General features: G+C 39.8%; 1 protein-coding gene across 3 annotated transcripts; it reads right to left on the bottom strand.

The window, feature by feature from the left end:
• Window positions 1-1894: 1894 nt before the first annotated feature.
• RNF20 (ring finger protein 20) lies at window positions 1895-26618 on the bottom strand. Of its 3 annotated transcripts, none has more exons than XM_081065303.1 (20): window positions 26427-26618; window positions 25204-25358; window positions 19698-19865; window positions 19436-19580; window positions 19104-19286; window positions 15930-16048; window positions 13760-13906; window positions 13510-13587; window positions 13194-13313; window positions 11887-12066; window positions 10845-10980; window positions 10401-10522; window positions 9914-10284; window positions 8421-8538; window positions 7674-7823; window positions 5353-5565; window positions 4359-4484; window positions 4048-4188; window positions 3259-3360; window positions 1895-2997 (listed from the first exon to the last, which is right to left on the bottom strand). In XM_081065303.1, exons 2-20 carry the CDS (start codon window positions 25330-25332, stop codon window positions 2821-2823), a joined length of 2925 nt encoding a protein of 974 aa, XP_080921429.1. In that variant the 5' UTR covers window positions 25333-25358; window positions 26427-26618; the 3' UTR covers window positions 1895-2820. The 3 variants fall into 3 exon arrangements, with proteins under 3 accessions (XP_080921429.1, XP_080921430.1, XP_080921431.1); XM_081065304.1 differs by having other exon boundaries at window positions 26175-26504; XM_081065305.1 differs by having other exon boundaries at window positions 26011-26455.
• Window positions 26619-27843: the final 1225 nt, after the last annotated feature.

Below are 27843 nucleotides of genomic sequence, written 5' to 3'. Positions count from 1 at the left end.
CGAGGAATCCCAATGGAAATTCATGTAAGAATGCAATAGTTAGCAGAAACAGCTGAACATCTTTCAAAACGATCTCTATACGTAGTACCATGTATCCCCCAAAAAAGACCAGGTCTTATATTAATTTTTGCTCCAAAAGACACATTAGGGGCCGGCCCGGTGGCGCAGGCAGTTAGAGCTCCGTGCTCCTAACTCCAAAGGCTGACGGTTCGATTCCCACATGGGCCAGTGGGCTCTCAAAAAAATTAATTAATTAATTAATTAATTAAAAAAAAAAGACACATTAGGGCATATTTTCAGGGGATGTCTTATTTTTTCATGTACAACAATCTACATTTATTCAAACACAGTCATGTCATCTTCTGGAAACATCGTCATAATGTACTAAACACGTCTGTCTGGCTGACAATCTTAACTGGGGCTTATTTTCGGGGTAGGTCTTATTTTGGGGGGAAACACGGTAGGTAAAAAGGTAAGAGCCAAGCAATGTAGTTAAAGACATATACCCTAGGGCACATCAACATTGATTTTGGTTCAAATGTCCAAGGAAATTCCAAGATAACAAGAAAGGAAAAAAAAAAAAAAAAAGAACGAGAGACAATCCCTACAAGACCTGAAAAATTAAAAAGAGAAAAAGACTAGTACTTCTACAATGATCTTTGAAACTGGCATTTATAGGCATTAAAGAAATTCTCTTTTTAAAAGTTCCTTATGGATTTAGTAAAGAAGTGATTGTCAACTTTTGGGGGATTTTTAAAGTTTCAAAATTCCTTTAAGCATCTGAAAAGCTAATTAATACACACACAACACAAACAAAATCTGGTATACAATTTGTGGGTATTCCTGAAGCCCATTCATTGGCCTCTTCTGTAGTGAGAAGCCAGATTGTCCAAAAATCACCAGTCTTTGGTCTTTATCTGAAAATGACTTTAGCTCTCCCTATGTTGCTTGGACTTTAAGCTAGTGGGACTGGGGGCTCCCTGCTTTTCCCAGAATTTTCTAGAGGAACTTCCCCTAAATCCAGCTTCTCATGGGACGAGTGGTTTCCTCCACAACCTTCCGCAGGCTCCACTGTCCTGATGCTGGGCAGCTAGCTTTCCTAGCCAAGTGTCATAAACAGTTAATATACAAACCCAAACCACCTTCTGCCCAAGTAGTCTATTTGCCCTTGAACCAACAAAGTTCTGTTCAAGACTGCCCTATCAGCACAGAGCAGCAAGGGGAAAGTGTCCTATTACAAACTGCAAATGCACTGTGTGCCCAGGAGCATGGCCTGACTCCATCATAGCTCTGTGTGTGTGTTTTTGGGGGGGTTGGAGGAGTGAGGAGATTGAAGGACCCGTGACCTCTTTGATAACACTATAAGATTGCTTAGTTAAACTTGTTTCTTAACTCAAACCACATGACTGAAATTCATCACAAGTCCATCACAAAAGAACACGGAATTTGTCCTTACCCATCTCCTAGAACTCGTAGTGATCAAGAAGGGATCCATTTTACACAACCCCTTAACGGAGACAGAGAAGACCTCTGGTTTGCTGGTTCCAACAAACTTGATATTCGAGAACTCTCAACCTAACATGCCAGGCAGCCTTATACACCCTGGAAAATAAGTCACAATCTCTTACGCCCATAATGAGCTATGGAAGAGAACTGAGAACAGTCAAATAATCCATCATCTTTTAGGCATAATCTCTCCTGAGAACAGACTCAATAAAACAACTGGTAGAAAAGTGCTTCAATTAATCAAAGAAATAGATCACTTAAACACAGTTAGCCTCTTAATCTAAGTTGATTATTTCTGTTCAAGAGAATTCAATTCTAGCACAGCAGGTGCAAAATCAACTAATAATGACAAATACAAAAGTTTCAAAGAAAAACACAAACACAAAAGCAAACTGAATCCTGCTTTAATCGAAGCCTGTGGAGTATAAAGCCCTATAGAAACATTACAGAGAAACTTCTGAAAAACGGGGCTCACGACAACCTCTGTGGAGAGGCTGAGAGTAATTCATAGCTCACCAAGGCTCCCCTGTATCGAGTTCCCAGAGTACCCAGATCTCTTCACCCTCAGTCCTGTTCCCCATCCTCTCCAATCTTGATTTCATTTTTAAGATAAAAGGGGCTATAATATCTGAAATTATTCTGGCCTCAAGAAATTTAAAGACTTTAATGAGTAGAACATTCGAAACTGAAACAACTTCAACAAGGAAGCCAGCTGACCTTAACAAGGTACTTTGCTAGTGAATAAAACACGGACTGGCTCATCCTAGACATAATTTCATTAAGACTTCCACCACCCAGCAAAGAGTAGCCAATTATACCATTTTATAATCCAAGTTTACAAAAAGTTTACTACCCAAATCAAGACATGTTTGTACCCACAGATAGCTTATCTCCAAAGGCTCACGCCAGCCCCTCCCCCCAGTGGTCATGTGTCTCCTCTCTTCTTTGTTCCATTCTCCATGTCAAAAATACCAACTTCACTTCTTCAGGAGGAATGGACAATCCAAGATTATACAGTGGGCCTCAAGAAGAAACTGTTGAAAAGTCTAAAAGCAGGAAATAAACAAGGCTGGTTTATTCTTCAAATAAGAATTGCTTGTTTCTAATTCATTTTAAAACCCAAGACTTGCATTTACCAGTCCTTTCCCCTGAAGCCAGCTCACTGTTAGAAAGGCGAACCTGGACGTGAATTCACGTCTGTGAAGGACAGGTAGTGGAGAAACACCGTGCAGGTGACAGTCAAGGAGAGGGGACGTAGGTGGTGGTTAATGAATAAGTGCCTGTCCAGCCAGCCCCTTCTTCTCCTGGCTTGGATCAACCAATGTAGATGCGGTGGAAATCATTGGCACCAAAAGCAGCATTACACTTGGGACATTTGCGCTGGCGGGTGTCGTAGCGTGTCTTCACACACTCAAAGCAGAAAACATGAAAACACTTGGTAAGTACAGCATCCTTTTTACGCATGTTGCAACACGGACAGGTCAGGCGTGCCTAAAAAAAGAAAGAAGTCAGAATCTGAACAACCATAAAGATTTACGATCCAAAGGGCTCACATACACAAGCACACATAAAAACAAGAAAATCCACTAAGCATTAAAACAAGAGTACCATTTCCCTATCCCCCCAAAATAAGCCATTCTCTAGTTAACTTCATGTAAAGAAGTCCAGTATTTATTCTCCCAGTCTGTTAGTAGGCCACTTCAGGCCTTGACCAAAAAAACATAAAGCAATCACAGATCCAGTTTTTCTAACCTTGTAATCCTTAATCTCCTCCATCAGAATCTCATCACATTTGGGTACATTGTCTGGTTTCTTTGTGGTCTCCAGCTTCCTTCGAAGCCTCGAAATGTCCTCCTGTGGTAGGATAACATACCCATTAGACACACTCCCTTCGACCTGCCATTTTTGAGAAAAATAATTGCTCCAACTTGAACATTCTGTTGCAGAAAGAAAGGATTTTCGATCTTTTCACATCCAATTATCTTTTAGGAATGTGGGGAATTGCAAATGGCAAGATATTTTCTTTTGTTTCAGAACAGGCAACCGTAATCCTATCACCAAACTAGAGCTGCACTGTCAATTCAGTTCTGTGAAAATACAGTCTAAGAATTTAGAGGGATGGAAGATAAATAAATAAATAAATAACTTGATAGGCCACTTTAAGGTAATTAGTTTTAAGATGAAAGTAGACTGGACTGAAAACATTTATAGGATAAGGATAGAAAAGCACCACGAGAAATAGTTGGCATGCCAGAAAATAAAAAAGATAGAACTTTAAAGTCCTCTAATACAGGTTTGTTGCTATTTTACGAATTCATTCATTTACTAAATATTTATCTCATGCCCACTAGGTGCTAGGCACCATGATTGGCCTTAGGGATATGGCAGTGAAGAAAACAGACTCGGTCTCTTCACTCGAGGAACTTGAGTCAAGTAGGAAATGACATACCATTAGATCAATGACTCCTTCATAAGATGGGTGATTTCAGAGCTCAGAAAATACCGAACAAGTAAAATGTAAAGAAAAACAACTGCGTTTACCTGGGCTCGTTTGAAATTGAACATGTCCTTTTCTTTGGTGACACTGTTCTCCACAATCTCATCTTGAAAATCATGCAGCTTCTTCTGAGCCAACTCCAATTGTGCTTTGAGGTCATCTGCAAGCTGGGCTGCCTCCATTGCCTATGTGGGATGTACAAACGTCACCTTTAACACCCCTTACTTCCAGTGAGGCAAAATGTTAATTAACACAAGTCCAAGGAATAAAGTGAGCCTATAATTTCATCAGTGTCATACTTATTTGTTCCTTGGAGATGAAGCGTCACTCTAAATTACAGAGTAATCCATCATACCTTGCGTTTATTCATCTCTAAGGCTTGGGTCCTAAGACCCAACTCCTTCTCTCCTGTGCCAATGTTGCTTTGTAACAGATGCTCCTTCTCTTCCAGTTTCCTTACTACCTGTAACTGGGCATCAACCTTTGAAAAAGGAAAAGCATTTTAACATAAAAGGGAAGGAAAAAGAACTGCTTAGGCTCTGTTAATTCACAGGCCCACAAAAGAGATTTCTGAAATAGAAATTTCAAACTTTTACTGATTTTACCCATGAACCCTTCAAAATACATGCAAGACTACAACAATTAAAAGCTTACAAGATTACAATAATTAACTTTTAATAAAAAAAATATTGATGATTCAAATAAAGAGTCTGAGAAGCCACTGAAAAGATTCTCCCCCAAATTGCCAAGAACAGGAAATTACATTTACAGATATTTATCTGCTCTGGCCACAATAATCCTCAAAGCCTGGAAATTCATACCAGATCATGTAAATTACAGCTCAAGCGAAACTCCAAGTATATCTCTTTCAGAATGGCTAGAGGTTCTAAAGTAGTCTTTTTCTTGAAACTCATGCAAAGTCGAACGAAATACTATTAAGGGGTAAAAAATAAAGTCACACACCCATAAACTCTCATCCCAACATCCAGACGTAATTAGATAACCAGTCTTACAGTTTCTCATGCAACCTTCCAGAAATTTTTAAAATACACAGCACATGCATACAAAAACACACGCATTTTTAACACAAGAGATAATAAAATACATCACTTAGTAATATATTTAAGACATTTTCTGTATTAGCAGATCAGTATTTGTTTGAACAGCTACATTGTACGCCTTTGCAGGGATATATAATTTATTTACCAGTACCCTACTAAGGTACATTTAGTTTCCTGTTTTTCCTATTGGAAAAAAAATGTCACAATAATCATTCTTTTATGCATATTTTCACATAGAAAGTACCCTCCTTCAACAGAATTCTGGGAAGCACTATTCACTCTAATTACCTGAGTCTTCAGGGTCAAAACCTGGTCAGCCAGCTCCTCCTTCTCTTCTTTAAGTAACTTATGGATCTGATTGGACTTGATACGTTCTGACATGAGCTTGAAATTCGCATCATCCTTCTCCCGCAGCTGCTGCATCAAACGGATATTTTGCTCCTGCATGTCTTCAAAGGCCTGGCCTGTGACATCCATCTCAGAGAGCAGAGCTTCTTCCTCCTAAAATAAGGAGGAAGAACTTTCCTTTTAACAGAATCTTCTAACTCCAAAAAACTGAGCACAGGAAACTACACTTGCTCAGTGTTTATTTAGAAATAAATTAACCTAGTAACAAAGACAGACTTAGTTTTAAGCTTAGTTTTGCCACTATGTTAGCCCTAGGAATACAAAAGAATTATCTGAAGCTGCTGGCACTGATTACTGGTCTGACTGCTATTAGCTGATCTGTACTCAAAGTCACTTAAAACAGACAAAAAATGTATCCATACCATGATCTAGCAAACCAATCAAGTAGCAGCTGATTATGACAACTTCTAACATCAAACCTCATTTTCTCATACTTTTCCACTGTTATAATTCTGAATTTAACTTATTGATTTTCCAACAGTGTCGCATAACTATCTGACAGGTGAAAAAATGGTACCTAAAATTGTTTGAACTTACATTTGTGTTACTGTAAATGAGCATCTTTTCATATGTTTAAGAGCCATCTGTATTCTTTCCCGTAAACTATTCATATTTTTTGCTTATTCTTCTACTGGGTTGTTGGCTTTCCTACCCTGTTATTTTTTTAGGCGTTTTAATATATTAGAAAGATAAGCCCTTTTGTGAGAAGAGTTAGAAATTTTTTTTCCTTTTTGTCATTTATCTTTGGGCTTTGCTAACAGTGGTTTTTGCCATGTAGAGCTTTGTGGTGTTTTATTCAAGTCAAAATTATCCATCTTTTCTTTCATGTTTTAGACTTTTATTAATAGTTTGAAAGGTCTTCTCCATTCCAATATGTAAACGAATTTACCTGTTTTCTTCCAGCTCTTTTTTGAATTATTTCTTTAATATTGTATCTATGATACATTTGGAAATTATCGTAGTATAGAGTGTTCAAGTACATATCCAACTTTTTTCCAATATTATTTTGTTTATTTTTTCCCCCCACCTTTAAAAGGCTTTCTTTTCCCCACTGATTGAAAATTGTATCTTTAGCACATATTAACTACCCATGTGTACTTTGGTCTATTTCTGGACTTTCTGCTCAGTCCTAACAGTCCGTCTGTAAGCCCCAAGCTATCTTACCTACTTAAACTTTGTTTTAACATCTTTTAAAGATAGGAACTGCCGCCCCTCAATCCCATTGCTCTTCTTTTTCAGTTTTCCTGGCCATTCGTGTTTATTTTTCCATAAGTACTTTAAAATTATTTTGTCTAGTACCCAAATAAACAAAAACCAAAATTAGTATCTTTATTGGGATTACATTCCATTTATACTTTAACTTTGGGAAAATTAACATTTTTTAGATAATGAGCTGTCCTACATAAGAACACTGTGTGTCTTTACACTTGTACTAGAACCTAACGTATTACAGTTGTCTGATAAATACTTTAAAAAGAGAGAGAGAGAGAAAAGTAGCAATCAGCAGATTTAAGAAAAATCAAAACCCCACTTTTTGTAAAAGGAATGTATATAGGTTCTAATAAAGTTCCTCTTTTCAAGGTACTGAATGATCAAGTCACCATTAAAACTACTTCACCGCACTGTCATTTTGCTATTTCTTAGAAACAGGGAAGGTGTTCCTCACGGTAAGCATATGTGGTTCTTCCAGCCAGTTTTGGTAACTTTATTATTGAATGCTAATAAAATTCATTGGGACTTAAAAATAAACAAATACATGCTCATTATAAGAACGGGAAAAATCTCTATAGTTCTATGACCCAGATACAACCACAGTTAACATATTATTTATTTACTTGGGCTGCATGTTTTTCTTAGTTTCATATATTTATAATCATAATGTGTATAAAATGTAATCTCTTCTATTTCTTTTTATATTCATTACACCCCGATTCCGGATCAGCAGAGAAAAGCTAGAGCCCGCAATAAACAATGGTTGAACAGCTGGCTATCCATTTGAAAATAAAAGTAAACTTCCTGCCTGGCAAACGTATAAAACAAAATAAAGGATGAAAGACTTCAGTGTAAAAACAAACATACATATAGGAGAAAAAAATATTTTTAAAGAAGACTGGAATGAAAAAGCAAATTTCACTGTCAATAATTTACTTGTACAGTAACATTTACTTTAAAAGCTAATTAAATAAAGAAAGTGTGCCCACCTGCTTGGCCATGGCCAGCTTCTTCTGTAAGTATTCTATCTGCTCCTCTACTGCCCGGATCTTCCTCAAGGCGTCCTCATCAGCCATTTTCTTGTTCTCTTTTTTCTCCTTATCCTCTAGTTCTTTGAGTCTTTGCCTTAGCTCTTCCAACTATAGGAGGAAAGGAATTACACAAAGAAAAAGCTATAATACAATTTCAAAAATTAATTAATACCGTGCACAGATGGAGGGCTAATAATATGACAAGAACCTTTACAAAATTATGAAAAGAGATAAATGATATACTAGTACATCACATCACAACATTATTTTAACATCACTCCATTCCAAAATTACATGCTTCTTTCTATAAGGAACATTTTTGAGGAGTGTACATGTTTCTTTAACATAGTTCTCACCCTTTTTCTCTCTAGGCCCCCAAATTTTAAGAGAAGAAGACATTCTTCCCAAAAGTAATCAGAAAAAGAGAATCATTATAACAATGATTTAGATGGCATAAGGGGGGATAAAAAGTTTGAAAAGCCCTATTCCTATCCCTAGTAAGGTATATTCTAATATACCTTACCACCTAGTAGAGAATTTGGAAATTTCTATTTTAGATGGCTTTTGAAAAGGAAGGAAACATTGCTGAGTTTTAAACACTAACTTTAAAGCTAAGAAAAGAAACTCTATCCTTCAGAAGTGTGTCGGAAAATCCCACAAATGAAGATTTTAATCCAAATGACAGGTAACAGCAGACTAGCTTACCTCCGCCTTAGACTTCTTCTCAGCTGCCATTAGCTGAACTTTGTCCCTCTGTTCCTTTGGGGCAGAGCGGTACATATCTAGCAATAGTTTCATCTCCTTTTGGCTCTCCTGTACCTTCCTATGATGAGGGCGGTAGAGGAAGGAATGGTGTAATGAGAAAACAAAGGGCATCAGAGCAAGGGAATTTCAAACTGAGCACAATATTTTACAACAGTTCTATTTTACACTTTACATCACACATTTAAAAGACAAAACTTGCACAGACTATCAAGAGACTTCTCAGAAAGTACTTCTCAGAAAAGTAAGCTGTATAAAGGAATCATTTCTCCCTTCAGACCTAGTTCTCAAGTTATGAAATAAACATTTGAGGGGCAGCCAGTTAGCTCAGTTGGTTAACAACAAGGTGGCCAGTTCAATCCCCGCATGGGCCACTGTGCGCTGCCCCCTCCACAACTAGATTGAAACAACTACTTGACTCAGAGCTGATCAGTCCAGGAAAAACACAAATAAATAAAAGTTAAAAAACAATAAATAAAAATAAAATAAACATTTGAGGCCCTTATTAAATAGGCAAATTTCTGGAGCCCCTTTCATAAAAACTGAGATTCAATAGATTTGGGGTGGGGTCCAGGAATGTATTTCAAATAAGTCACCCAAGTGATTCTGATACTATACTTGAAAAATATTTGCCTTAAAGAAACAGATCAAGAGGAACAAAGGAAAAAAGGAAAAAATTAAAAGTTTTAAGTATACTGCACCCTCAATTTGATAATTAAGTGATTAACCATCAGCTAAAGACTACAATTTCATCTCTTACTAAATTATCAAACCTCTTAACTATACTTTTATATACCAAAGAAGTTCAAACATTTCGAGCACAGCGGTCCCTCAAATCCAAACATCACTGAGGCTCAGCTGTGACCAGTGCAGGGAAAGAAGTAACCAGTTCTACCAGAGAAGAGTCTGGTTATGCCGGGACGGGGACATGTGTGAGGCTGTGTCATTGACTTCAAGGTCTGTCTTAATGTTTTCATGCCTGTAGGAGTAAACCTCCTGAGAAATCGCTTAAAATGATCTGATATATATGCAAACGAGTCAACTGCCAGGCCAACAGATTAATATTGTTCAAATTACAGTGCTACATACTCTTAGTATAATTTAAATTACAATTCATGCCAGCAATCTGCCAGTAGTTAATTCCAATAATTCTCAGGAGTGTCACTTCCAACATGAGACCTCAGTCCTTAATTTGGATTCATGAAAAATAAGGCCACAACCACAGGGTTTATTGAGACCTGACCACGGAACAGGACTACACAATAGCCATGCAAGCCATTTTGGCTGCACACTTGATCAAGAACGGAGACCACACTAACGGTGCATTTAGTTATACTCAAAATAAGAAATTATCAAAGCCATCAGAGGAACATTTCATGCACGATGTCCTAAACTTAGCTTTTGAGTCAGAGAGTTACTCTAAACATTGCTCTTACTTGAGTTCAATCTTCAATTGTTTGATAATTTCTGCTTCCTTTTTCCTTCCATCGTCATGTTTCCCTTTCTCTTTCTCCTTAGCAGAATCTCTCTCTTTTTCTGACTCTTTCAGTTTCTGCTTCTCTCGTTCTCTCTCCTTTTCCTTCTCCCGCTCTCTTTCTCGCTCCCTTTCTTTCTCCCTCCTTTCTCGCTCTCGCTCTTCCTCATCTCGTTTGGACTTCATTTCATTGGCTTCCTCCTGAGATGCCTTCGACGCAGAGGCCTGGGCGGGTACGTCCTCGAGATCGTGTTTAACCTCTGCAGGCTCGTCCTTAGGGTCCTCAGTACTAGACTGAGACTGCAGAAGGGCACTGCCACTGCGCAGACGTGTCTGCAAGGACAAAGAAAGGAAAGGAGCATATCACTCAGGGCGGCCACACTGCTGTCCTCACTCGAAAACAGCTTACACACTGAATAGCAAACGATACTTCTGCTCCTCCCAGTTACCTTGTTCAGGTCAGACTGGGCTTCTCTCAGTTTCCGCTTATACCTCAGGACCTCCCCTTTCAGCTGGTGATTGTGATTCTGCAGGCTACTGATGAGGTGGCGCATCTCCCGGTTTATGGGGCCTTAAACACAGCAACCGCAGGTTATCAACAACTGTGATGTGAGCAAAGGCAGAGCGGGGAGTGCAGAACACACCAGGGACCAATGAGAAAGAGGGAGAACTGCCGAAAGAAAGGGTCCTTCTCAGAGGATGGAAACAGAACTGGCCAACTGAAGTTAAAAAACGTTCAGACTGTGAATCAGAATGAATTACAGGATTTGACGTAAGGTTCTTTAGGACTTCTGAGCTCCAGCCAGTGCTAACAACTCCTGGTGACATGCTGGGTCATTCAAGGAAGGCATGTGCAGCAGGAAAAGTGCAGGGAGCAGCAAAAATAACTGTACCTGCTTGTTCATTGGCAGCAAGCGTCTGCTCAAATTCTATCCTCAGCATCTCATATTCCTTGCGGACCTGGGCCAGTGTGTCTTCTAGCTGGATCACTTCAGTCCTTAGCTTCTTATGAAGACTAACTTCATCGCGCTACACACAGGAAAAGGAACCAATGAAAAATTCTTATCATAATGTGGAAATACCATCATATTCTATGTTTCCTAAATTTGATCTCTAAGGATCTAATAAGAAAAAAAGAAAATACCAAGAAAAGAGGTTAAAATACCAAGAAGAGATTACTCTGAAAAGTTCCAATTCAATTGACACTTAATGAGCATCAAATAGCTAAAAAACACTCATGTGATAATCAGCAGGATACTAAAGAAATAAATGAAACAGCCCCAACTCTGAGAATGTTACAATTTAGTTGGAAAACTAAACAATAAAACAGCATAAAACATATGTAAAGTAAGATAATTCATTTGGCAGACATATAGCAAAAGGCCAACTATTATAACTTAAGGACTACAGAAGATACAGAAGTGAACACATGAATATTCTGCCTTTAAAAAAAATCATTTACACATGTGTTATATGCTATAATGGCTTGTAAGCAGCTTCTACCCACTATCCTCCCCCATGCATATAAGGCTCCCGCCATACTAATCTATTTTTATATCTGTCATTCTCACTGTGGGGAATGTCCTTCTCCTGTTTTTATCTACCAGTAAACTTGTATTTATCCTTAAGATTCAAACTTCACTTTGACAAGTGGACCCAGAAAGGTTCCACAGTCAAGTAAGATGTTCTGTCTCCTTCATCAGTGCACCCTTGGGGTATGCCTCTACTGTACCACACAGCATCCTAATGCATATTAATTCTCCCCACTAGACTGTATGATCCTTGACGGCAGGGTGCCCACCATCTAGCAGAGTCAAGACCCATAGCCACTATATAAATGTTTGCAGAATGAAAAAGAGAATAACACATTAGAGAATAATATTATAAAATTTATGAATCAGAAAAACTTAATACCAGACAAAACTAGGCTGTTACCTCAATGAGCTCAACCTGGCGCTGGTGGGTCCCCCTGGTGCCATGGAGCAGGGTCCGAGCCTCATCCAAATGTGCTTTCAACTGCAGGCTTTCATTGTACAGGACAGAGAACTGTGACTGCATGCAGCGGTATTCCGGAGTCTCCTTCACCACTTCCTCCACTGCGCTCCGCAATTCCACCTTAGGAGGGCACAAAGAAAAGTCAGACACAGAATCTAGTGTCTGTGCCCTAGACGCCAGACAGGAAATAAAATCCTAAACTCACTGAAGTCTTGTGCAATTGAGAAAAGCTTTATGAAGATTAGGAAGTAGATCTACCCATTCCTCTTATTATGTAAAAATCTATCCCAAATTAAATTAGATCATCCAAGAGGTGGTCCCTAGTACCTGTATTCTTCCACCCCAGAGTTGTTTTGGTTGATAGATGTTTTACATTATATGTTAATCTAGACCAAAGGACACTAGAAGAGCCCTATGAAGTTTGTCAGACCTAGGGACAGAGGTGAGCACTATGAAATTTGTCAGGATGCTTATTTTAGGAACATAGATTAGGATCCCAGTCACAAACTTATTCTGTTTCTTAACAGTCACAGAGACAAATATTTTTGACATTACTTCAAAAATAGTTATGCTTCTCCTAAGCAACTGTTTACTTTAATTACCCAAGGCTTCATTTAACTCAGGTTTTTGTTTTTGTTTTGTTTTCAATTTAAACATCTTTATTCATATATTTACCTAGAAATAAATCAAGTTACAAAAGACAGGTGGCTATGATTGAAAGAGGGATGGAAGCCTTTCAGAATCCACTTTCTTCCCCCACAAAAAAGCTGGAGAAAAAATTCTAATGGGCAGGTTTGAAAACCAACAAGATCAGGGACTATATTTCTTTTCTCTGTTTTGGCAGCTAGAGACTGCAGGGCCAAATTCTGTGGCTCACATCTGGCAATTACTGACACGTGAATGGCCTATCCTGCTAGTCTCTGTGTGTGTGTGTATGTGTGTGTGTACATACAAGCCCCATTTTTTAAATTCATTTTAGATCCTCACTCTAATTTACCCTAATACTCATTTTTCTCAACAATTCCTAAATTACAGCACCTTAATTCAGTCTATATATCTTTATAGGTTGCTTTAAATCTTTTGCAGAACAAGGCAGGGTACAAACATATAATATATAATAAATAGATATACCAACAAAACTTACGTTTTTCTTTTCCCTCACAAATTATGAGGGTTCACAAGTATGTATGTGAGGTGGTTAGCAAAACGTTTCACTTTACTCCCCCTCAGAGATACATCTCTCCTACCTTCAGCTTTTCATTTTGCGTAGTAACCTCCTCAAAGTCTTGCCGAAGTTTCTCCAGCTCACAGTGCCGGTTCTGAGCCAACTCTTTGTTCTCCTCAAGCTCTGCATTCATTTCCTCAAACTGAAGAGAAGCAGAAAATTAGCCAAATGAGAATAAAGAAGAATTTTTAAATCATTCCCATCCCTAAGCCTCCATTTTCACGGATCCACTCTTCTAGCAAAAGTGCACTTTGCCACTTGTGAACACAATCCTAAGTACCTAGCCCAACACCTGACACCAGGTGTAATACGTCTCCTGAGTGACCCATTGATTTTACCTTCCGAGCATTGATAGTGATTGTGCCGCCGTAGAGACTGCTCCCTGCTCCATATACCTTATAACCTTTTGAATTCACCTACAGGAAAGACAAAGATTCTTTAGTGAGAGACCTGAAGATTTCAGTCTGATAACCAAAGTACCTCCAAAGGAGTCCGTTTGGCCTCAAGTACTGCTACCCAGTCCATCCTTTCTGAGTAGACTCCTCAACATGATTCTAGTCTCCAAACTATGAATAAAACAGCACTTGCCCGCTCTAGGACTTCTGCTAAGTGTCGGTTGAGTCGCTGTTCCCTCTTTCGAATTTTGTCAATATCCCACTGCAGGTCATCAATCATGGACTCCAGGACAGACACTCGTGACTCAGCTGTCTCCACTTTACTCTGCAACTTGGAGAACTACATCCCAAAGACAGGAGTTCAGAAAAATACAGGGGGAAAAAAAGACCAAGTTAGAAAAAAAGGCCTTACATCAATACCTTCTATCCAGTGCAAGAGTATAAAAATGAAATTGTAAGTTTTTTTAACAGTTCTGCATCAATTACAATCATGAAAACCATAGAAGTCTATAAGAGCATTCATGCAAGGGGAAGGCCACCTAAGAATCAATAATTTTTCTACCTCTGAGAAGCACCATTTCCTTAGACAGTTAATAGTTACCATTTATTTAGCACCTAGCACTTAGGCACTTTATGAATATTATCTCTAATGGTCAAATAAACCCTTCAGTAAATGGGTCTTTTTTAAGAGACAAAAGATAACATCCTTGATTTTACCAAATATTTTAGGAGACAAAAACTTAAATATATGTTCTTTACCCCCAACTTTCCCTTCCCACACTTTCACAAATGATAATCCGAAGAGAACAAAGGGAAAACTTCTATTCTCTTTTTTAAGCTGATCCCAGGACAATCTGGAATCAGACACTAGAAAGATACAAAAACTTCTGTTTATTTTGGAGCTCTGCACCAGCTAATGCTGTTTAATACTTTAACTACAAAGTTACATGGTCACAATTATCTATACACACACTTTGTGTTGATTTAAAATATGGCCCCCAAATTCCTTGATAGTCCTCCCATCAAGAGGTGGAGTCACTGTCTCCTCCTCTTGAATCTGGGTCCACTTTAGTGATTCAGTGGAAATGATGCTACATGTATTCAAGGCTATGTCTGAAAGGCCATGAAGGTTCTGCCTGATGTTCCTGGGACACTCAATCTCTGAAAGAAGCCAGCTGCCATGTAAGAAGTCTAACTCCCCTGAAAGTGTCATACTGGAGAGGCAACATGCAGGTGTTCCAGTGAACAACTAAGGTGAGCTCCCAGCTGAGAGGCAGCATCAATGGCCAGCCACAAGAGCCACCGTGGACATCAGCTCAGCTGAGCAAAACAATGTCTCTCTCCAGGTTAGTAATGCTAAGTGAGACTTGGGGAAGGCCTGCAAGAAGACCTTTTTCATCTTGGTAGCGCCTGGTTTATGTCTTAAGGCATGACAAAAAAGTTCTTTTACTTTTTCACTACACTCCAATTTCTTTAGAAGCACTGCTATACTCGAACTCCTTTGAAGGTTGATGAGAATCCATACGTCTTAGTGACGTTCCCAGACGATTCTCACAAGCAGCCTAGCATGGACCTTGGCCCTGGAGTTTAGGAAACGAGCACAACGAGGAATACAGGCTTTGAAGCTAAACGGACTGACATCCAAATCAGAGTACAGTCACCTTCTGGCTCTGTGCCCTCAGACCAGTCACCAATCTCTTTTAATTTGTTTTCTTAGCAATAAGATGGGTTTATTTGATCATTAGAGATAATATTCATAAAGTGCCTAAGTAAATGGTAACTACTAACTTACAAATAAACGTAAGAGTTGGGTGGCCAAACTAAGGTCCAATTGCAGCAGAACAGCCTTTGAACTAAACCAAAATGATAATCAAGAGTGTCAGAAGAGCCTTGTAAAGCCTATCATCATTTTATCTCAATCGTTTTATACAAACAAACAAATCCCCAATCTTGACATGGTTTGTTCATGGCACTATTTCTGTCCAAGTTTGGACTGAAAACCTATATTCCTCAAGTTTCTAGGCCACCATCCATGCAGTAGTTCCTACGGTCACGTCCTCAGATGAATTTCTACCAACCCATTCCTCAGTAACGTTGTACATGGTCTTTTATATTGAGAGTAATTCCTTGTTTGGGGGTTTGGTGCGTTGTTTTGCAAAACCCTGTATGATGATATTTCTTGCTAAAAACTAAAATTCTAAAATGTCTGTTTAAACAGAGTCATGGTCAAGGATAGTCAATGATTTTCTTCCTTTAACCTTTCATCAGATTTTGATTTCTCAGAGCTGGCTGCGTTAGCCTGTCCTGCATGCTCTTCAATATACAAACAGGCTTTCTAGAGTAAGATCTTTCTGGTCAAGTACCTCCTGAGACATGGTGTGATGCTTCTCCTGAAGGAGGTCTGTCAGTTCCTGTAGCCTCACATTCTCTTGTAGGAGGAAGGAATTCAGCTCCTGCACTGCTTCCTCCACTATCAGATTATCTGAGGGAGAAGAACTATAGTTTAGCATCTGTAGTGTCAAACTTTAAAACTGTGTATCCCACCAAAGCATTAACACGCTACCTCACTTAATTTTCCTGAAAACTTCAAGAATTGGGCTGGTTTTTCTATTATCTTCTCATGACAGATTAATTACCCAGCGGACAGGTAACTTGCTTAAGGAAATGATCCAACCTTGTGCTTTGCAGAGGTTGACACAGAGCCAAGGTCACCTAACTCCCATCTCTTTCTATATAGTCAAAATGCCTTGAGAAAAGAAATGGAGAGGTTCTACCATAACTTTATTCAGATAAGGCACAATCACCCCCCAAAAAGGCATTTTAGAATTGTAGACAAGACAGAGGTATCTATAATCTGTCAGACTTCATAGCAATAAAATTCTACTTTATAAGGCTATCACAAATTCCTATTATTCACTAACACCAAAATGAAGCGTCTTTCTGTTGGAAGAGAAGGGGGGGCAGGGAGCAGAAATTTCCTTGTTCAAATGAGCACCTATGAAATCATAAAGAATAAGGGTAACAGCATAGAGTTCCTTATCATCTTCTGGAATACTAGGCTAGGGGCACTCCTGAAGCTCAAAACCCAAAATGTACAGTAACATTTACAAAGAAGGTAGGTAAATCTATAGAACTAATTACATCAAGTTAATGTATTTAAAAGTAGAGCCACAAATACCATAGCTCAAATCCAAACATTAGTAAATGAAGCCAGATACTCTCGGGATATAAACTGCTCTTTAGAGACAGTTATCAGGAAAAAAAATTGTGCCCTTATACCACCCCATGGCAGCACTCTTAGAAACACTACAGAACAGGCTGGTCATGTGGTGATTTCCGTGGTTTTCCACCAGGATTGCCCATCTGAATCAGAACTTTTAAAATTAGACACTCCCCTGGGTCCCATCCTATATCTACTAAATACGAATCTCCATAGGCAGGGCCAAAAAAAAAAAGCATGCTTGGAAAACTCTCAGAACGATTCATAATCCAAATTAAGAACTAGGGACTGAACTTTAGTTCTCTTAATAAACTAAAATATTGAGAACAATAGAATACAATGAGAGCTCAGTAAATATTTTGTGAATTAATAAGCTGATAAATGCAATTTTTTAAATCAAAAACCAATAAATATGGGGAAAGAAATGAACTATCAAAAACTTATAGTTGAGGGGCGTCCGGTTAGCTCAGTTGGTTAGAGCGTGGTGCTCCTAACAACAAGGTTGCCGGTTCGATCCCCACATGGACAACTGTGAGCTGCGCCCTCCACAACTAGACTGAAACAACTACTTGACTTGGAACTGATGGGTCCTGGAAAAACACACTTAAATAAATAAAAAAGTTTAAAAAAAAAATTATAGTTGATTCTACGATTCATACCTTATACATCTCTACCTCTTAGAAAGTTCAGCTTATCAATGGCAATTGCCCTTGATATAAATAAGAGCTTAGCAATTTGCAACGTGTAATGTTTTATTTTTTAATTTAAACCCTACTTTAAGATGCATGCCATCAAAAGAATAATTTTAAAATACTGTTTAATATACTACTTGTTTTAGTTCCTTTTTAAATATAGCAATTACTTTACTTGATATTCATTTATAAAATCAAGTTTAACATTGACATAACCACTGCGTGTGGCATATTATCCATGTATAATATGTACATGGTATGTACCATAATGCGTATGGTATATGTGTGTGGCATATTACTGCAATTTAACAATACCATCAAACTGTTCAAGTACACCCAAGGGAGAAAACAGTAACACCACTCAGTTTACATTGGGTGACAGGGAGGATTTATAGCCATTCATTCACCACTAATTAAGCACCCACTAGATACCAGATACAGTGCTAGACACTGGAGGAAAAAGGCGAGTGAGCCAAGGCACTCCAGCAGGAGACGGGTCAGCTGGAAACACACAAGTTGATGTAATATATGAATACATAAAGAAGTCTGGGAGGACGCAAACCACGTGTTCTGGGAAGCCAGATGGGAGGACTTTATAATCTACTTTTATGTATTTCTGATCTGTATATTTTTAAAACAGCTATCTGTTATCCAAATAATAAAAACAGAATTACACACACTAATGGAAAAGCAAAAGAAACCCTTGCCCACCAAATTTTCACAAGTATTTTACATGTCTCTTCTTTGAATTCTGTTGATAATTTAACCCAAATATCCTCAAAAACAAAACTATAGTGTAATAAAATTCTTATTTGCCCACCCGATGGTTCAACCTCCATTACATTCAACATATTTCCTTCAGAAATGAAAGGTTAAACATCTTAAGGATAATCAGAGAAATTAAGATAGTACAATGAGACTATGAATTATTATTGAAAATATGAAACCAGGGGATTTAATAAGAAGATGCAATCTACCCGCATAAATTACAATACTATACAAATACAAATTTCTGCATTAACACTGAATAGTAACATAATTATTTCAAACGATACTTTTATTTCAAATAGACACTTTTCTATTCATACATTTTCTACTTTATCTTTTTAAACACAGACATCATCTAACTCTAAAATCTGAGCCAACTCTTTCTGAAAATATTACGATAACAGAAACACAAAAAACAAGATATTAAAATTGACTTTTTGAAGTCAAAAATCAGTTTCTAATAAACAAAGGAAATTGTTAAAAAATATAAACACCAATACTTAAAATATTTATTATCACTAATAAATCAATGGCCAATATTACACAAATGTAAAGAAAACAAAGCTATTTCTTAAAGAATAAAACTAATTCCACTACTTATAAAAGTGTCTAATTAATAGGGAGCATCAGAATGGGGCTGATAAAATCTTTCCTCAGCTTCTCATAGGATTATCACGTGGCTCAAAATGGGAAGCACTAACATGCCATAGTAATGACATTACTGGAAATGGCGGCGATTAGGACTCCAAGGAATTTAATCAGAAGTAAATATGCAAGCTTGTAAAGTACAAACGAGCATGCAAATGTGAGTTCTTGTTCCTCCCCCTCTGCTCCCCGTGTCCCAGCTCTTGCCTCACCTCCACTGTTCAGCTTCCTGGATAAGAGCTCCACCTTTTCTTGCAATTTATCATAGACAGTCACAACCTGGGACACAGCTCGGCGGGAGGACTCCACACGCTCCTGCAGCTGAGACTCTATCTCTTCGCTGGAACTGCTGGCCAAAGTAGCAAGGAAAGAGAAAGCTGGCTCTTGCCCTTCCCCTGAGGACACAGGGGGAAAAAAGAAGCCCCCTGCATTATTCAACTGGAAATACCAAATCCATTTTTTTTCCCCTCAAATGGAGATTCTCAAAGCTAGGCTCTTCAAAACAAAAAACAGCCCGCAGTGGTCAATCCACCACAACACTAACCTCTTTCTCGGTCATCTTTCCGTTCCTGATTGCTGTCAGAGTCTGGTTCTGGTTCAGGTACAAGGGCTTTTCTTTCTGCGAGTAGGTCTCCCAAACCCTGCTCCAGATCGTAACGTTTAAGTATGATACGGATGTTTTCATCAAACTGGAGAAGATCAGGTATAGTTAGGGAAAAACAAAAGGACACAACTTTGGAAATGAAGAGTGTTAAGGAGAACTGAAACGCTCAAATAAAAATCTGAGCAAACAAACAGTTGGCTACCTGACTCCAGTACCGGTTAACAATCAATAATGAGGCATCGTCGGTGGCCTGTCTTCGTTCCAGTTTTTCAATGTGCTCGCGGAGCTCATCTTCAATGGCCTGCCGTTGATCCACCATTTCCGCCAGCTTGCGATTCTTGGTTTGCAGTGTTCGAATGTCTAATTCCTCCTGCCTCAGGAAACCAATCTTATTAGTCTCTATAACGAAATTAGATAAATCAGTTGTGAAACTCAACAAGACCTTATTAGTTAGTTCCTATGAATAAAGCTATTCATTCAAAAATAAAACTTAAAACAATTAGATTTGAAGTAGAGGCACAAGGAATACAGGAAAGGGTCTATGATTACGAGGAAAGAATGATACACACAATGATACCAGGACTTCGAACTCACTCATCTCAGTTCTATTCACATGTACATACCCGAAGTACTGCTAATGAGACTCCACCGTCCAGCTAGATCACCCTCCACCCCCATCAACATGGACACCTAGCTCCTAAGCACTGCCCTTCACTCCTTCAAGACTGTGGCACCTGGGTCCTTCCCTATCCCAGTCCCTGCCAACACATCCAGTGACCTCAATATACATACGGACAAGGACACCTGTGGACAAACCACACCCTCTAGCATCTAGGCTGTATTTTGAACTCCTTAACTTCAATGATTACCTCCTCCACTGTGCTTCAGCCATGTATTTCAGAAGCCACGTCTTGGACTTTTGTCATTCTCTGGAACTGTGCCACATCTGAAATTTTAAATTCCAACCTCCCATTTCCTGAATAAAGCCATATCTTTCCAGGTATCTCATGCCCTTATCCCAGTACCAGCCCTCACCTAGATCTCCAAAATTCTGAATTCTCTCCTTTCTCCACTAGTCTCCTTCAGTCTGCACTATCTCCTATACTTGACTATACAATATAGTTTTTCTTTCAATCTCCTGCCTATCAAGCTCCTTAATTCTCTGCCCTTAATCCTTTTATTCCACCTCTGCAAACAAAACCCAATCTGAATTAATCCACATATCTGACTACTCCAGTCAATACCCAATATGTGGGGACTTCTAGATAAGGTCATTAAACCAAGGACACTGTTGCCTTTAAAAATAAATTCCTAACCTGAACAGATCTTAGAATCTGTCTGGAAATGTTTCTTTAACAAGTGAACTATCTCCTTCCTATTCTCCATTGAGACAATATCAAACTACCAAGCCTTGCTTCCTCACACTAAGCAGGTGACTTTGCTTCCCATTTTAAAGAGAAAATAGAAGGTATCAGACAGAAAGTTCCTCAATTCCCCATCTCCTTGACCTCTTCATACCACTTACCAACCTATGTACACATTCTTAAACCCTCAACCTGTACTCAGAATCCCATTCTCCTCTGTATCTGCAAAAACATCACTCCATCAGTAATTTCACACCATTCTTAGTATCTTTAACTTCTCTTTCTAGCTCCTTCCCTAAGACAATTGGGGATGGGGTGGGGCAGTATCACAGGCAAAGAAACAGGATTAGAGAGGATTTGCATTTTTACTTTACCTAGGAATTGTTAACATTTTAAAGTATGTTGTTTCCCCGAAAATAAGACCTAACCGGAAAATAAGACCTAGTATGATTTTTCAGGATGACATCCCCAGAACTCTCTTAATGAAGACTCTTAATGAGTCTTTTGGAGCAAGAATTAATATAAGACCCGGTCTTATTTTGGGGGAAACACAGTAAGAACTGCTTATGAGTGCACCAATTTCTTGTTTTACTTCTCTTCCACTTTGGCTAAACATTCTTGATATAACAAGAGAGGCAATAGTTTCCCAATGTACCAGTTTATGAATACTATTTATAAACTATATCCTCAACCTCTTCTCTGACACTGCCTTCCCCTTCTTGATCTATTTGAAAACTGGATAAGAATACATTTCCTACAGGCTTCTGCACTAGTGGCTGTCTCTCTCCCATGCCCCTTGAAGTCCTGAGCCTGGAGACAGAAAAGGTGTCCTCCTTGTTCACCACTGTCACTTCCAGGCCATTATGGCACCCTCCTCCCTTAAAACCTCCTAGCTCTGCAGCTCATGCCACTGGTCTGTATGTACCACCTGCCACCCTGCCTTGCTGTACTCATCTCTACATGCCCATGTCAGTCCCCCCCATTTCCTGAGGATTTAGCACCTAGATTATTATCACTCTCTGCAACACTACTCCTGGTTTCAATTCCCATACAGATAACCTTCCCTATACATATCAGATCATCAACTCACTGACCTCTTCTCTTCCAATGATCTTGTCCTTTTGTTCCCTCAATCACCAATCTCCCAGTTATTCCTAATCTTAGATATACCCATATGTTCTCTAGAAGCTCAATTTCAAACACCTCATTCTCCATAATTACCACCTATTTTTCCAGCTCACTCTATTTCCTGACTCCAACACTTCTTCAACTCCTCCAAGATCTACAATCCATTGGTCCTATACCTTTCTCTGTCCTTCACTCCTCTCACTTCCTTCCTTATGGAACTTAAATTCTGTGGCCAAGCCATTATAATCATGCCCTTTTATAACACTCTTCTCCCTCACTGCTCCTTCATCACACTTGCCTGGTAAAAACCCCAATCTGGGTAACATCTAACTCTCCACCTACTCCAGGCCTATATCCATGCAGCTGAATGTGACTAGAAAAAATAAAGCACCATGCTATTTGGCTTTACTTTAAATTCATGATCACAAATTCAAGTAGGTCCTCAGTGCCGCCCAGCAACTCTACTCCATCTCTCCAATCCATTCTCTCTCTAAGACAACTTCTTCCTACCTTCTTCTGTCCCTTCAAACCTCCAAAACTGCCTCCCCTATATCACTCTCAGATGAGTCTTGCTTCTGATTTCAATGGGGAAAAAAAAATAGAAGCAATCAGAAGAGAATGTCCACAGCTACCTCCCATAACCACAACTACTGACCTGTCTACATCTCTGAATCCGTATCCCCTACCTCCTTCTTGTTGCTATGGGCAAACTGTCCTTGCTCTAGGTAAGGCCAATTCCCCCACTTCTCTCAACTATTCAAGGATATCACACCAATAATTGCTACATCATCCATTTTATCCTCTCTACAAAATCATTAAAAAAAAGACCTTTCCTCGACCCTACATTTCCATCTGGCTACGGCCCCATTTTCTTTGTTCTACTTTACATCACACTCCTTTATATACTGCTCCAAAGCACTGTGTTACCCTCTTTTTCCTCGTATTCTCTGAAGCTAACTGCAATCAGGCTTCTATCATCACCATTCCACAGACATAGTTCTTGTCAAGTCTCCAGTGAACTTTCTATTGTTAAATCTACATCTCAGTCTTCCCCTTACTCCACCCATCAGCAGCACCCGATAAACTCCTTCTTGAAACACTTTTCTTCATTTGGCTTCTGGGACCCCACTCTCTCTTGTTCTCCTACTTTATTGGCCCCTTCTTTTCCTGTCTCTTTGGTTAGTTTCTCCTCATCCCCTTGAGATCAGAATGACGCAGTGCTCCAGGGCTCGGTTCTCAGTTTTCTTCTCCATCTATGCTCATTCCTCACAGGAGAGCCTCTAGTCCCACTTTAAATACCATCTACAATGATGATTCCCAAATGCACAGCCCAGACCTCTCCCCAGACTGCAGATTACTATATCCAACCATCTATCCACTCAGAGGTCTAATAAATATCTCAAACTTATATGTCCAAAGTCAAACTCATGATGATTCATCCTCCACAGCTCCCAAAAATCGGCTCCTCTCATACTTCTCCCTAGCTCAGTAAGTGGAAGTACCATACTTCCAAAATCTTGGGGTAATCCTGCCTCCTCTCTCTCATACACTTCATCCAATCCATCAGAAAATCGTGTCAATACTACTTCCACAGTGATCCAAGCCAACACGATCCCTCATCGAGATTATTCCAACAGCCTCCTGCAGCACTTCTGTGCCCCAGGTCACGTCTTGTCAGGCTGCCAGATTTCAGCACAGCTGTGGTGGACAGCTCCGTTCACACTGTCAGCGTTCCCACTTCAAGCACACTTTGGAGTCTTAGTTTTTTGTTCCACAATCGCAGCTGGCTCACTATAGCAACCTTGAAGTACAGAGAAGTTACTGCCTTTAAGGGCAACCTTCATCCAGCTGAGCTCCCCATCCTTAGAGAGGTGCAGTGGGACGGGGAAGAAGGAGAAAGAACAAGGAAACAATTTTGCTAACTGAACCCCTGCTTACAACCCTGGCTCCTCTTCAGTCTCTCCTGCAGACATAAGTTCAAGCGTGTTACTCCGCTGCTTGAGTCCTTCCAATGGCTCCTCGCTGCCTTCTGGATAAGGTTCAAACTGGGACGTGTGCTCTGTGCTTCCCTTAGAACATGTGGTTATCCTACAAACAGCACACATCCCACTCTAACAGTCTGCTCCCTTGTCAGTGCCACCCTACAAACTGTAGTCCAAGAGCTGTCCTCAGTGTAAAGCACACTGTCTGGCAAATAACGGATGCTCAACAAATATTACGGAATGAATCAATATCCTTGGGAGCGTGATGTGAGACAGTGCTAAGACAAAATCACCTTCTGGCAGGAGAATGGAGTCATTGAACCCCAGACAGACTCAGAAATGACACTTTATCAACAATTTACTCTGAATGTTCGTATTATTCTCTCTGATTCTCAGCCTCAATTCGAATAAATAACAGATGTGGTTTCATAAGCTATACAAACGTAAAGCATTTTTAACACCCTAGCCCTATGACTGAGTTCCAAAATATAGACTCCTAATCTAAGTCAAAACCTATTACAGTGAACTTCTGATACCTAATGAACATATAACATACCATAAGTTTTTGGTATATTATAGTCTAAAGAAACTGTCAACACCATAAGAGCAGGACAATATTGGGTAAATCATTTATCATACTATGAATACCATTATATTGATAGTATTTAACCCAATAATAATTATTAACAGCTCAAATACATTGAGTACTTACTATGTTAAAGGTAATTTTTTAACCCTTAACAGAAACTCTATCCTCTTAACAACCGAATGAGGTAAATACTATAATTACATTTTACAGACAAGGAAACGAGAGGTACAAGGGGGATAACTAGGAAATGGTAGCGCTGAGAGTTGCCAGGCAGTCTGGCCTCAGACTCTCACTCTTCACCACTCTGTCCGTGATGTTGCTACATTACCTCTTAGTACTGGGCACCTAATTTTTTGATAAATAAAAAAATGAATGTACAGTTTCACACTTCTAAATGCCTACAATCAGTGTGTATCAGACACCAGGCTCACCAAAGAATATAAACATGCCTTTGAAAATAAAGATCAAAGTCAGTATCTCTTTTTCACAACTGGCCACTACATCATGTCACCTACTTTTGTATGTTTTATTTCCATCTTCTTTTCAAACCAATTCCCCTCACTCCACAAAGTTTCCATAAATTCTTACTTTCAGTTTGCAACTGACAGAAGAAAAGCACACTCTCATAACACTGTTTTCACATACCGTTGAAGAGACACCCCCCAGCTTAATTGTTTCCACTGTGGTCCCTGAATCTTCAACAGCTGTCTTCTTCTCCGGGGGCACAGATGTGCCAGGCTCTCCAGCTGTTCTTTTATTTCCAACTCCTGACATCTTGGCACAAGATGATAGCCGTTTTCCTGGAGGAAACAAAAGATACACACTAGGTAACATATGTAAGGAGAGCGACAACAAAGAGAGACCACCTATGATGTAAAAATTAGCAACTGATAGGGCCAGCCTTTTAACCTGGATCCATTAATTCCACACCAAGCAACACGATCCCCAAATCTCTCTTGGAAAAAAGAAGTAAATTGTGGAGTAAGAGTCAGGGCCGAATTTACATGACTACAAATTTCTAAACAGGATACTAATAAGAAATAAGAAAACAGGCAAAGGATTAAGAGACCAAGAAGAATTTCAGAAATCTCACTTCCTAAAATGCCAAAAATCAGAAAACTACAGTTCGATTAGGACAGAAGTTAATTCCACTGTGTTGGAAGCATCAAGAGCTGAAAAGGTATCCTGAGATGTCTACTAGGTCATTAATATTGGATAAGTCATTTATCATCCGAGCCTGTATTTCCTAAACCAGGAATGAGTATGTGCTTCCTACGACCCTAATAAGGAATAAGTATAGAAAGAATTTAGCATAATGCCCGACGCGAAGAACGCACTCAGAAATGCTAGCTCTCCTTTTCGTATGTGCAGTTTCTTCCCTATTTCCAAAGCTCTCCCCATGATTTTCTGCAACCTAAGGAAGGCAGACGTGGCTGCGAATTCCAGTTCTACCTTTGAGGGAGCGGTCCTGCCTTGAAAGAGCGAACTCTCCAGGACCTTTAGTTTCCTCCCCGGTGCAATAGACGTGAGCGTATGTATTATTTTGTCTGCCGTCTCCCAGGGTTTCGGAGCAGATGCCGAAACACTTTATTCCTTAGAGGCCACCCTGCTCTCACCGAGACACCCGACTCTGTTCCAATTCAAGCTCCAGCAGAAGGGATACCGGTGGCCGCAAGCTGGGTCGGCCCTGGCCTCGGAGAGAGCGGGGCCAGAGGAGAGGACGCGGGTCTCACTCCGACTCCGGACAGGCCCAGGCCCCCGGCCTCCCGCACGGCCAATTGCAGGCCCGGAGGGAGGTCCCGAGCCGGAGAGGGCGGAGATTCCCGGGGGCCCGCACAAACCCGTCGCGCCCGCGGCCGAGATCTAACCTGGCTTCTCCTAATTCGCGTCGTCGTCCGAGAGCGGAACTCGGGTCTGTTATTCACCACGGTCCGCACAGCCCTCCCACCTTTCACCCCTGACCCGCAGGCCAAGACCCATCGGAGCTTCCGGGAGACGGAGCCAGAGAAACAAACAAGGGAAAGGAAAGAGGAAGTCGCTTCAACCAACCGGGAGGATGTGACGAAACGCTAGGGCGCCGAGTCCCCGGAAGTGGGTGCCGTCTCTCTAGCAACGCTTGGGGGTGGGGGGCCAGCTGAGACTTTGAGGCGTATCCCGGCCTCCCTGACGCTAGCGAAAGCGGCCATGATTTTTTAGGCTTGTTGGCTTTTTACTACGACCTGATTTTTCTACTGAGATGAAGTGCCTTATTCTCTTGCCTGTTATTGGTTCTCCGAGACTCGTTCAAACCGCCGATTGGCTGATGGTCCCGTCAATCTCTCCGCAGAAAAAAAATTAGCCTCAGATACTTCGGGAAAATGTTGCTCGGAACCCCTCGTGCTGGAATGAAGGGTTCTGGAGAAAATTCAAGATATTTCATAGGTTTCATGGCTTGTAGGTTTTTCTTAAAGGGAACTGTATATACAGCCCCCTGAATACACCTTAGAAACATTTGGAGAGTTTTGGTCCCTCTGGCATAGGGCCTGGACATGGACAGTTGTTTTTATAAAAGCGTTTCCCCAACCCTATCCCACTCCTCTTCTTCCCTCGAGATTTGAAAACTGCGAACAAGATTGACAATCACTGCATTTGTGCTGCTTTGGAACGTGAAATTGACCAGGAAAGAGATAAGAAAAATCAATAAGTAGCTTCTGATCTCAACATTAGTCTATTTTAAGCTAATTAAGCAATGATTTTTTTTTTTAGTCAATAATGAACTGCTTTTTCCCATTCAATTAAACTAAATATGTTTTAATAATAGGAAAGTAATCAAAAATCTAACTTACCAATAAAAAGTTGTATGCTCGCAGAACTATGTAAAACTAATGACATCAGATAGGGGACCAGAGATGGAAGAATGATTGCTATGTCTCTAAAAAAAAGAATAAGGAGGAGAAGGAGAAGAACCAATGGAATTTAGGCATCTTTGGAAAAAAAAAACGATCAAACCTAATCCACACTGGATTTCTAATAGTATGAAGACTTTGTGCCCACTGGGTCTTACTGTGGATAAGTAAAAAGGTAAACAAGAAAAAACTTCATGGTCCCCACTACTGGAACACTGCCTAGCCTAGCTCCATATTTTGTTGGGTGAAGCAGAAGCCTGAACTGTGTTTGGGAACCCACCTGCTGAAATGTATTATATGAAATAATAACACTAATTCTCTGATCTCCCTCCTTTGGCTGCCCTGCTCTTGACAAGCCTTGCATCCACAGAACCACTGAATGGCAAGCAATGGTTCTTCT

The sequence above is a fragment of the Rhinolophus hipposideros genome (assembly GCF_964194185.1).
Source record: "Rhinolophus hipposideros genome assembly, chromosome: 11".
Taxonomy (NCBI): domain Eukaryota; kingdom Metazoa; phylum Chordata; class Mammalia; order Chiroptera; family Rhinolophidae; genus Rhinolophus; species Rhinolophus hipposideros.
This window is presented reverse-complemented; position numbering and strand designations above follow the sequence as displayed.